At 36.3% G+C, this 12,533-nt stretch overlaps 1 protein-coding gene and 1 long non-coding RNA gene across 3 annotated transcripts in view; one reads left to right on the forward strand and one right to left on the reverse strand.

The window, feature by feature from the left end:
• Positions 1-12,533, forward strand: part of RSBN1 (round spermatid basic protein 1) — a 43,126-nt gene that overhangs the window by 24,242 nt on the left and 6,351 nt on the right. For both annotated transcript variants that reach the window (XM_033435722.2, XM_004263200.3), the window contains 3 exons: positions 4,844-4,981; positions 5,294-5,436; positions 12,070-12,237. In XM_033435722.2, the coding sequence (XP_033291613.1) occupies positions 4,844-4,981; positions 5,294-5,436; positions 12,070-12,237 (449 nt within the window). The remainder of the gene's footprint in view (positions 1-4,843; positions 4,982-5,293; positions 5,437-12,069; positions 12,238-12,533) is intronic.
• On the reverse strand, positions 700-12,218 carry LOC117202908 (uncharacterized). The gene is made up of 3 exons (XR_004485440.2): positions 12,105-12,218; positions 4,874-4,975; positions 700-2,338 (listed from the first exon to the last, which is right to left on the reverse strand). It is a non-coding gene; the product is annotated as an uncharacterized LOC117202908 (long non-coding RNA).

Consider the following 12,533-nt stretch of genomic DNA (forward strand, 5'->3'; position numbering starts at 1 on the left):
GGGCAATACATACTTTCTTATATTGCTGGTGAAAGCTTATACAACCTATGGAGGGTTGCTCAGTCTTTCCATCTTAATTCTCCCTTGATCCTATTTCCCCCTCTAACTACAAACTCTTCTTACTTTCACAGCCAAACTTCTTGAAAGAATTGTCTACACTTGCTGTCTCCATTTCCTCATATCTCCACATCAGTTTGGTTTCTGCCCTTATAATTTATCTGAAACATCTCTTGCTAAGGTCACCAGTGGGCATTTTATATCTGCATCATAGTAGAAGTCTCAGCAGCATTTTGACCAAATTCCTCCTGAGGTATTTTCTTACTTTGACTTTCATGATACTGCGCTCTCTTGGTTTTCTTCGAACCTCTCTGACCACTTAACAACTCCTTTACATTGTTTTTTGTCAACTTTTCTTTCCCTTTTTTTTTTTTTAATTTGGAGCTTTCCAAGACCCCTGTTCTTTGGACTCCATATTTTCTCTAGTCAGGTCTCTCTTAAGACTAAAGTTCCGATTACTGACAATGACTAGGATTTGTAACCTCAGTACCCATCTCTTCTGATTTCAGCAAATTACCACAAACATAGTACCTTAAGACAACAAAAATTTAGTCTCTTACAGTTCTGAAGGCTCTGAAGGAGAATCTTTTTGTTTGTTTGTTTGCTTGCTTTTTTGTTTTGTGGGGTTTTTGTTTGTTTGTGCCCCCCCCGGCCACTTCTAGTGGCCATCTTTATTTTCTGGCTTGTGTTCCCTTCCTCCATCTTCAAAGTGCATCAATACAGTCTCAGCTTCTATCACCAAGTCACCTTCTCTCTGTGGTGAAATCTCCCTCTGCTTCCTTATGACAACTGTGATTACGTTTGGGCTCACCTGGATAACCCAGGATATCTTGCCATCTCCAAATTCTTAATTTATTCACAGCTGAAAAGTCCTTTTGCCATATAAGGTAACAGTCACAGGTTCTAGGGATGAAGACCTGGATATCTTTGGGAGCCGTTATTTTGCCTACTACACACTTCAAGCTCATTATGTCCCAAACTGAAGATACCACCTCCCCACCCAAACTTGGTCCTCTCCTCCAGTAGGAAGAGTGCTTTCTCTATGTGGTTGCAAAGGGCAGAACCTGCAAGACATCCTTGACACTCCTTTCTTTTCTCTATCATATCTAACTTTCTCCAAGTCCTTACAATTTTATCTTATGGTTATTTTTCAAATCTTTAAAAAATCAACTCCACTGTTATTAGCTTAGTTGGTTGTTTCTTATTTGGAATATTACAGAAACCTCCTAACTAGTCATTTCTCTTTCAGTGTCCTGTTGAGAAAACAAAAACAACCCCCAAGCCCCCGACACCCCCTAAAAAAACAAAGGCAAATCTATTAACTTTCCTTTTACTACTTTAGATCCTTCAGTGATTCCCCCAATTCTTAATGTGGTCTTCAAGGCTTTCCATAATCCAGCCACAGCTTGTTTCTCCAGTCTCATCTTCGTTTTTCTCTTTTGTTTTCTGTGTTTAGCATCACTAGCTTTTTTCTAGACCCTGGAAAGGGTGATGCTTAAGGGATTTTATTTCCGTTAAACTTGTTCTACAAATTTTAATTCAGTGTTACTTTGAGGAACAGTTTATCCCCTAGATCAGCATCCCGTGTTCCCTTTTATAGTGTCCTACAAGTGCCTGAAGACTTGTCACAGTTTATAATTAAATATTTGTTTAGTATATGCCTCTCTCTACTAGACTGTAAATTTCCAGGGGCCAAGGATGGGTCTGGTTTGCTGTATCTGTGTTTAGGACAGTGTCTGCATATAATATACAGTAAACTTTTATTAAATGAATGATACTGGCTTTCCTGTAATTCTTGTTCTTTATTTAAGGCTATATAAGTCTACTCTTCTGTGATAAGCTTCCAAGTATTTGAAGATTATTGTGTCCCCACTTTAATCATTTCAAGTCAAATACTTTTGAAATATTTTTAATTTCATCACTCTTCCTCCAATCTGTATGATTTCCAAGTCACTAATCATCTTGATTGTTCTCTTTCGGGTGTGCTCTTGTAATAGACTTTTTTTTTTTTTAGCCCAGAGCAGGAGATAATGCTCCAGGTGTCATCTGTGCAATATGGAGTATTGCCTCCCTTAGTACAAAGTATACAAGATATAGGCTAAACCACCGTAACAAAGAGATTGCACATACAGTAGCTAGGACAAAATAAGTTTCTTTCTCAAGTAACAAGCCCAGAGGTAAGCAGCTCTGTTCCATGATGTCATCTTGGATTCTCCTTTCCTTCTGTCTTTAAGTTTTGCCATTTCCTTTGGTGTTGTCATGTGCATGGTTGAACTTGGCCCTCAGAAGAGAGTAAGAGGAAATGGAGAGCAAGCCACTTAATTACATATGCTCTAGAAATTGCATATGTGACTTGTGCTAACATCTCATTGGCCAGAACTTAGTCATAGACCACACTTAGTTGCCAAGCAGCTATATGCCCAAGAAGTTCTGTTACTTAAAAAAAAAAGGGGGGGGGGGTAGAATAGATACTGGGGATAGTTAGTAATTTGCTTGTTTGGCATTAGTGTCACACAGTTGGTACATGTTGAATTTCTGGCCATAAATGTTGTCCATCTTCTAACTTGTGCTGTTAGTTTTTTAAATATATCACAAACATTAACATTTGTTAAATTATTTTATACAAGTGATAGATACTGTTAATCAGTATCTATCTATTACCTTTTTTTTGGCCACAATTGAATGGCTGATTATTTCTAGACTCAGCAAACATAAATTCAGCAGTTTCTCCTCTTCAGGTTTACTTTCTTTCCAAATAGGAAAGGATGCTTTATGTTTATTCATGTCACATATTAATTATCCTAGGTGTTTGCATTTTTACGTTGTCTTCGAGTTCAGTGCTATTGAATTTAGTGGTACTTAAATTTAGGTAATCTCAGAGTACTGTATAAAAATGTTTATTCAGTCTCACTTTGTGTGCAGAATTTAAAGTAATGTGAATTCCTTCAAATTAATAATGCATTAAGAGTTGTATAGTCTCAAAGCTAGTAGGCCACATAAGTTGGTGAAAACTACCACATGGCAGTGTACTTCTTAAAGATCGGTCTCTTAAGTTATGTGAGATTTAAATTGTGACACATCTTTAGGACATTTACCACATAGCTTGAAAGCCTTTGTTGGAAGGAATTTCTGATAATTGGGAATAGTTGGGGGGAGGTATTTGGAGGAGACTGGTATTTCTTTTATTAGCCCTGAAAGCATACTATTCCTAGAACTTGTACTAAAGTTAAATTCTGCTTGTTTTAGGGTGCTTGGCTTAGAAAGGTTACAATAATGCTTACTTAGAAAAGCTTCCTTATCTCTATATCCCATAATCATCCTCTTTCCCAGACTGCCTCCCCTGGCTTTTAACAGCATGATGATCATACAAACAAATGGAAGGTAATTCATACAATTATATGCAAGGTAATTCTGGCCTGGGCGGTTGCTGTTTAAGGATCACCTAAAGAGATTTTTGGGGAAAGATTTGTAAGGAATTAAGAAATCTCTGCTATTTGATAACAAGATCTCAGACCTTTTTTTGGTGTGAGTGTATGTGTGGGATGACATTAAATTGTCTATGGAAAAAAAAAAACAGTGGGATGATTCTGAAAATGCTGCTAAAAAACTAGCACTAAAGAACTGTGTAAGAAATACTAGACAGTCATTTATGCTTTCTATTGAGGCAAAAGAGGTGGTATTTGAAACAATAAGAAGTGATTCTTAAAAAAAAATTTTTTTTGACTCTTCAATAGAAACCCATCATTTAAATGTATAATTGTATGTTAGGCTTTTCAACCTAATCTGCATCTTACCTGAGGTAGAAAATGCTAGGTTACTGATCCAAGGTGGAAATCCTGGTTAGAATCCAGCATTTTTAGTCTAGTCATCTGTATGCACAGGATCTGTCTCTACATTTGAGAAACATTCATTCCGAATTGGAGGTAGGAATATTAAGAACATACATGAAAATGACTAGAAGAATAATATCAGCTTGTATTGAATCACTTGGTAGATTCTGTTTGAAAGTTAAGATTCCCTGGGCTGCAAATTTGTATAGAATATGCCCTAAGTTTACTAGAGTTGGTACAGAGAAAATGTCTATGCTTGCAGGTAACATTAGATTATCAAGGGAGATCAGGAAGGCTTTCAGAAGAAAAATCTTGAACTCATCTTTGAAAGTTAAGATTTAGGTTGACAGAAAAGAGGACATTCCAAGAAGGGCAGATTCAAGAGAAAAATCACTACAGATGGATACAAGTATGGCATAAGTTGGTTAGAGAAAAATATCAGCCTGCCTAGGGTGGAGGATCTTATATGGAAGTACTGGGAGATTGGATTTAATAACAGTCAACCTGGTATCTGGCCTGATGTGAAGGCTTTCAAGCTAGGGAGTACAAAATGAATATGGAAGATTAATTTGACAATAGTCTATTTTTTTTCCCTGCCCTGTCAGTTTAACTGTTTATTTACTGATTTTTTTTCCTTATAAAGATCACTTGAAAGTGTTTACAAAGTTCAAAAATCATCATTCTCAGAGAAGTTTATCTTAATGTTTTCAGTATTTCCTTGAGACGTTGGACCATGGACTAACTTTCACCTTGAAATTTCTGTTTATGGTTCATATAGCAATGTATTTGTCAGTGTGCTAGGGTGCCTTTCTGTAACTATTGACTTTATCCAAGGTACTGACCGTTGAATTCTTAGTATGTAGAAGAAATAGCAACATTGGAAATAATACCCTATCCTGATTCTTACGTTATAGTGTACTTCAGTCCTTTCTCCCCCCTCTTTCATTTTATCTCAGGTCAACAGGACATACTGCTGTGGCACCTACCGAGCAGGTCCTATGCGGCAGATAAGTCTTGTTGGAGCAGTAGATGAAGAAGTTGGTGATTATTTCCCAGAGTTCCTTGATATGTTAGAAGAATCACCATTTCTGAAAGTGAGTGTTTTCCAGGTTATTAAAGTTCTGATCGTTACTTAAATGGACACTTTCCATTAAAAAGTTTTAAGCTAATCTTATCTATTAAAATTTTTTTATCCAATGTTTTGAGTAGAAATGTTTAGAAAATTATTGGTATAAAATACTTAACTTCAATTATTCTTTTTTACATATAAATTACTGTCTAATACATTTTTTTCTTCATACACACACACAAAATAACCTCCTTAGAGCTTTCTTTTGGGTGTGAGGGGTTAACTTGTAAATAGTCTAAAAATTTTTTTTAACGTGACTTATTCTTCTGACTTCCAGATGACTTTGCCCTGGGGTACACTTTCTAGCCTTCGACTCCAGTGTAGGTCCCAGAGTGATGATGGGCCTATCATGTGGGTAAGGCCAGGAGAGCAGATGATCCCTACAGCAGATATGCCAAAGTCACCCTTCAAAAGACGACGGTAAACATTTATTTTTCTCAAATAAACAGAAGCACTTTTTTTTAGTTGGTTGCTTATAGAGATGATTGAGACTTGAGCACAGTTTCAAAACCATTTTTCTAAATTATTTGAAGAGCTATCTTAAGTAAATCTTCCAGCCGTCAGTTCCTTAGTCCAGTGAACTCATTACACAGTTACCAGAGTGAGGCATCCTTCCAAAAAAACAAATTTAATTTTCACTTCTTTTCTTAAAACCTGATCCTAACTGCCTGTAAGATAAAGGTCTAAACTCCTTTGTGTGGATTACAAGGATCTTTTCTAATCTGGCCCTGACAGTATCTCTTCTAGGTGTATCTGCTTTTAGTCTGCTCCAGTCATGCTGAATTCAGTTTCCAAACCATGGTCTTTCACAACTCTGTGCTTTTGCACTGCTCTTTTTACTTGGAATGGCATCCCCTCCTCCATCTTCCTCTCTACCTGGCAAACTCTTATCGAATTTTCAGAACTTATCTTGGATGTCACTTCCTTTGTGAAGCTTTTCTTTGTTCCCTTAGACTTAGTCATTCTCTTCTCTGTGCTCACACATCATTCTGTTCATTAATGATCTGTTTACATGTTTTTGGTTTTTACTATAAATTTTAACCTTTTTGAGGACAGTCTAATTCTTCTGTCTTCATTAACATAGCAAGTGATCAGTATTTACTGAATGAAACCAATGATGTATTCTCCTACAGCAATTCATATTGGCCTAACATTGTTTCAGACAAATTTATTTTGTTTAAAACAAATGTAGATTAACTTATTCCAGGACTATGAAAAAATCTCATTTAATGGGACTGAAAATTAGCAACTCAAAAAATAGCAACTCACAATAAGTACCCAAAACTGAGTTTTAATGGACTAGGCTAGACCTTACCTTAAAGCTCATAGGAGAATAAATACTAGAGCTAAGTATGGAATAACCTTAGGTACTTGAGATAATCATGAAAATACTTTGTAAAAACTATTTATGAATGCAAGGTGGTGGCATGGTAGAACATGGCAGTAAACCAAAACTTCTGTACATTGCTAGACCATAGCAGTTTTTGTACATCATGATGATGAATGTTGATATTCTAAATTCTTAAGTATTGCATACATTTTTTATTCTATAATCCTTCCCAAAAGGAAATGACCATTGTTTGTTTCCTGATTATTATAAACTTAAAAAAAAATGATAATAGAAAAAAGTAAAAAGGCAAAAAATATCTATAATCCCACCCATTTAGGCACATTAACCTTTCCAATTTTGGTCCATATATACTCATAAATTTTCTTTTTACACAGATTAACTCATTCTTTACATGATGTTTACTTTAAAACTTGTTTTTTTCCCCCCTTAGGTTTACATGTTATATTAAGATGCAGCCATATCATCATTTCTAAATGACTATGTAGTTTTGACTGTATTTAACCAATTCTTTATTTTTTTAAATAAATTTATTTATTTTTGGCTGTTTTGGGTCTTCATTGCTGCATGTGGGCTTTCTCTAGTTGCAGCGAGCGGGGGCTCCTCCTCTTTGCGGTGCATGGGCTTCTCATTGTGGTGGCTCCTCGTTGCAGAGCATGGGCTCTAGGCCTGCAGGCTTCAGTAGTTGTGGTGCGTGGGCTCTAGAGCGCGGGCTCAGTAGTTGTGGCACAGGGCTTAGTTGCTCTGTGACATGTGGGATCTTCCTGGACCAGGGCTCAAACCTGTGTCCCCTGCGTTGGCAGGCGGATTCTTAACCACTGCGCCACCAGGGAAGCCCTAACCAATTCTTTATTAGTGTAAATTGTTTTCAATATAAATGGTGTTTTGACAGACATGACAGTGGTATGCTGGAGCCAGTTTGTACCAGCTTACAGGGCATTATTAGCCTCGCAATTCCACATTGAGTGAGGTCACATTAGTAACTTGAAATTGGCCATGTTGTGAGTATTTATACCACACAAATCAGCATATCAGCTACAAATGAGCCATCTCCTCTGCTAAAGCCAATTGTTAAAAATGTATGGCACATCATTGATTGTGGCCAGCTGGGTGGTTGGTTGATAGGTAGGTAGGTAGATAATATCTTTGTGCCATGTGCATGCTTATTTCTTAGTGGAAATTACTAAAGGCTCAAAGTATATATACATTTCTAATTGACTTCCAGAAATGTACCAATTTATATTCCCACCCATATAGTAAAATAGTACCCTTTCCCCCATACTCTCCACTAACATTCTCTTTAACTTTGTTGATCTGATTGGACAAAAATGTGTTATTCTAATTTGTTTTTCTTTGAGGCGTTTGTATTTCTTCTTTTGTGATTCCCTCTTAATTTTCTTTACTCATATTTCTATTGGGATATTTTTCGTTTGTAAAAATCCCTATGTATTGTAACTATTAACTATTTTTTTCTTACGTTACAGGTTTTTCTCATTTTTTTCTTTTAGCTTATGTTTTTTCTTTACTCATAATTTTTTTCAGTTTCTTTTTTCTTTACTCACAGAGAGTTTTATTTATGTGTTGTCAGATCTGTCTTTTCCTCTGAGGTTTCTTTTTTAGTGGCAAACTTAGAAAGGCCTTCTCTCATTTAGTGTTATAAAATACCTACATTTTCTCCTAGTACATCTGTGATTTCAGTATTTACATATTTTATCTACCTGGTATTGATTTCAGTATAGAGGGAGAAATTTAGTTTAACATTCTTTCCAAGTAATTAGGCGGTTGTAGCAACATCATTTGTTTAATAATTTATTATTTCTCAACTAATCTGAGGTGCTATCAAATTTTATTTCTGTTGGGATTAAATGTTCTTAAGAGGGGCATTCAAAAGCACTTTGAATTAGAGTGAATACATCAAAACTTAAAAAGTAATGTCATCTTTTTGCATTAATGAGAATGCCCTGTTGCTGAAAATGATGGAATTAATGTGAGAAGCTGTCTGTTTATCCAGGGCACTGCTAATGAAGATGATCTTTAAATTTATGAACTCTAGAGTTAAAGAAATATATGCACAGGGTTTTAAAACATCAAACAGTATAGTAGGGTTTATAATGAAAAATCCTGGCCACCTTTCTCTCCAGAAGCAAACACCTTTTTACCAGAGGCAAAAACAATTTCTGTTTTTAATGCCTTTTTTTATTTGTTTTAAGGGTTTGACAGGAAATTTGTCAGTTTCTTGGTATAATAGATAGGGATTTATTCCCTTTATGGGTTCTCCAAATAGCTAAATGAGCCTTACTTTATCCTCTTCCTCTCCCTTCTACTTTTTGTCAGCTGTGCTTATACATTGTTGAGGCTAATTCATATTCTGCTTTAAAACCATAATTAGGCTTTATATGCTTTGTCAATAGATGTATTCTAATATTTGAAAGCCAGCAGATGGCATTTAAAATATTATGGGTAGGTAAGTTTATTGCAGATCCATCTAATAGGCTAATATTCATATTCTAAGGTTCCAGTGGTTTGTTATCACTCAAAGGAATAATATACAAAAGGATCTTTCTTTTCTGTATTTCACCTAGATACTGAAAATCATGCCACTTTTTAACTTCGTTCATATTTGGATCATGCTGATTTTTTTTTTTTAATTCTGTTTTTCCTGTAGTTTCCTTTGTTTTTCTCAATATAAATTTATTTATTTATTTTTGGCTACATTGGGTCTTCGTTGCTGCGCATGGGCTTTCTCTAGTTTGCGGCAAGCGGGGGCTACTTTTCGTTGCAGTGCGCGGGCTTCTTATTGCAGTGGCTTCTCTTGTTGCAGAGCATGGGCTCAAGGGACGCGGGCTTCAGTGGCTGTGGCATGTGGGCTCAGTAGTTGTGGCTCGCGGGCTCTAGAGTGCAGGCTCAGTAGTTGTGGCGCACGGGCTTAGTTGCTCTGCGGCATGTGGGTTCTTCCCAGACCAGGGCTCAAACCCATGTTCCTTGCATTGGCAGGCGGATTCTTAACCACTGTGCCACCAGGGAAGTCCTTCCTGTAGTTTCTGATTGCCTTTTTTTGAGGTGATAGCATACACTTCTCTTGACCATATCCCTAATTATCTTCTATTCTGTTTATTGCTTAAGATACATTACTTTTTTCTAGAATCACACTGACCTTCTCCTCTATGACTTTGGCGATTGCTTTTTTTTTTTTTTTGGCTGTTGCTTTTTTATATAGTCTCTTTTTGGGGAGAATGTTGGTAGTTACATTGCATTCTTTGCTTTTATCATACCCTCAAGAATACAGAATTTCAATCATACTGTCTGCTCTAACTCATCACTTTTTACCTGGAAATCTTTTGGAGCTCTGTGTTTTCTTACTTCAGTGTGAAAAGCTTATTTCACAGTTATCTACCATTTGATGTTTTTTCTGCCTTAACCTGTGGTTGTCTTCTTTCTGGGTTTATTTCTTTTCCTTGCTTGACCACATACTCAAGTTATATTCTACGAAAAGGAAGGTATTGAGTCATCATATGTCTGAAAATATCTTTTTCTGTCATTAAATATGATTGATAGTTTAGCTATAGTCCAGAGGATGTATTTTCTCTTAGGATTTTTTTTAGCATTGCCCTAGTGTCTTCTGGTATCTAATATTGTTTATGAGAAGTCTTAATGCCAGTGTAATTATTCTTCTTTTGTAAGTAACCTATTTTCTTTTCCTCTCTGGAAGCTTAATTTCATAATGATACGTCTTTGGGCTTTTAATTCTTATTTTTTAATCCTTTTTGTTGTTTGGTGGGTACCTTAAACTGAAAGATTCACATCTCCTTTCATTTCTGGGAATTTTTCTTGCTTAGTTGCTTCAGTAATCTCTTCATTTTCACTATTATTCCTTTATGAAACTACTGTTGGCTGAATAATAGATCCCTCAGTTTGATTATCCTCGTATTTCTTATTATCTTTTTGCTTTCAGTTTCGGGACATTTACTTGACTTTTGTCTTCTGACAAAATCCTTACATTTCAGCATTGCATTTTTTGGTCTTTGTCAGGCTGCTGTAGGCTGTTTTCACATATCTGGTGATTCTTGGTTGACCCGTTGGAATTTAGGAACACAGCATTGGGCTTACTGGGCATTCTATTTATATTTCAGTGAGGCTTGTCAATAGATAGGTTTCACTTCAGAGTTAACAGGCATAGAAGTGGGCATTAAAGGATATGTCCAAATACCAGAGGATTACGTTAGTACTATTCATATGGTAAGTTCAATGTGTTTAGGGAAGAACATGCAGGATTTTTTTGGCTGAAAGTTTATCAGGATGCTTTTGGTTACAGGCAACAAAATTGATTCAGACTGGTTCATAAAATAAAATGTTATCCTGTATTTCAAGAAGTTCAGAGGGGTTGACTCTAGGCATCATATAGTCAAATGGTTGAGTGCTGTCATCAAGGAAACATCTTTTCCTTTTCTCTCCTCTGTCATTCTCTTTCCTAGGCTTTGTATTTACAGTGGCTTTCATTATGGTTGCTGGATGGCTATAGCAGTTCTAGGTATCACATCTGGATCTGGTTATATCTAAAAGAAGAAGAGATTGTCCTTTACTTCTTTTTTAGGAGCCAGGAAGCTTTGCAGAATTCTTAGCAGATTTCCTCTCATATTGCTAGCCAGAATCGATCAGTTCATGCTCATTCCTAAATCATTCACTGGCAAGGGGAATGAGCTTAGTGTAGTTTGCCAGAACTCATCAGGATCTACCTCTGGAGCTTGTGAATGAGGTTCCATATAGGGTAGGAGCAGATACCTAATAAAAATCAGAGTTCTTTCAGAGAAATTAAGATGAGAGATGGATGCTGGTGGGTCACCCACAGTCTTCTGCATGAGGGTAAATGCCTGACTGTCCAAATTTCTACCACTAGGGTGGCACGTGACAGGTTTATGTGCAGATTTCACTTTATTTGCTCCCTTCTCAACCTTACTTCCTTTCTGTCCATTATCATCATACTAGCCTCTTTAGCTGCCATTCCCTTCTTGTATAGTCTAGGCCTGTGGCTTTCTCTGCTCAGTTTCATTAGTCCAAGACACTTTTAATCATTTTTTACCTTCCAGAAATGTGTTGCTCTTGTTCATTCACTAATGCCTTTCATTTGTTGCTTCATATTCATATTATATTTGAGCACATAAAAAAGCAGAAGATAATATAATAAACTCCCATGTATTCAGTATCAACAGTTATCAATTCATAGCCAGTTCTGTTTCACCTATACTCCCATCCATTCTCCTACTATTCTCCCCCACCCCTACCACATTAGTTTGAAGCCTTTTACTTCTCTTTTAACGTGAAAGGAGATCATGTAGATGCTCAGGTTGCCATCTTGAATTAAGTCTAGTAGAATGTTTTGAGACTTAAAAATGACTCAGGGTAAAGAGACATAACAGCCTTGAACTCTGAGTTGTATTTTCTGTTGCTAGACAACTAAATTTTATATATTCAAACACTACAATTGTGCCAAATCAAAGATACAGCTTCTATATTATTGTGACATACTGAGAGAAGAAGGTAATCACATTCAGCATTACACTATAGCGTGTTAAATGCTGATGATCGAAATCATTGAACCCTTTTCAGCCCTCATCTTATTTAAAATTTGGCATTTTAGTAGACTTTTTGCCTTACTGCTGTTAATACTTCTTTTCCCCCTCTTTGTTTCAAAACCAAATCAACTACAGATCAATGAATGAAATTAAAAATCTCCAGTACCTACCTCGGACCAGTGAACCCCGTGAAGTCCTCTTTGAAGATAGGACAAGAGCTCATGCTGATCATGTAGGTCAGGGGTTTGACTGGCAGAGTACGGCTGCTGTTGGGGTTTTGAAAGCTGTACAGTTTGGTGAATGGTAAGTTAATGGAACTCAGCTGCAAGATTGGTTAATGTCTTAAGAAAATGTGGACTCAATTTGAAAGGTTGGGGACAGTTTTTTAAAAATTACGGTAAAATGCACATAAAATAAAATTAAAATCTTAACCATTTTTAAATGTATAGTTCAGTAATGTTAAGTATATTCATGTTGTTGTGAAGCAGATCTCTAGAACTTTCTCATCTTGCAAAACTGTAACTCTGTACCCATTAATCAATAACTCCCTTTCTCCTCTCCCCCAGTTCCTGGTAAACATCATTCTACTTTCTGTTTCT

This window comes from Orcinus orca, chromosome 1 (assembly GCF_937001465.1).
Source record: "Orcinus orca chromosome 1, mOrcOrc1.1, whole genome shotgun sequence".
Lineage (NCBI taxonomy): Eukaryota > Metazoa > Chordata > Mammalia > Artiodactyla > Delphinidae > Orcinus > Orcinus orca.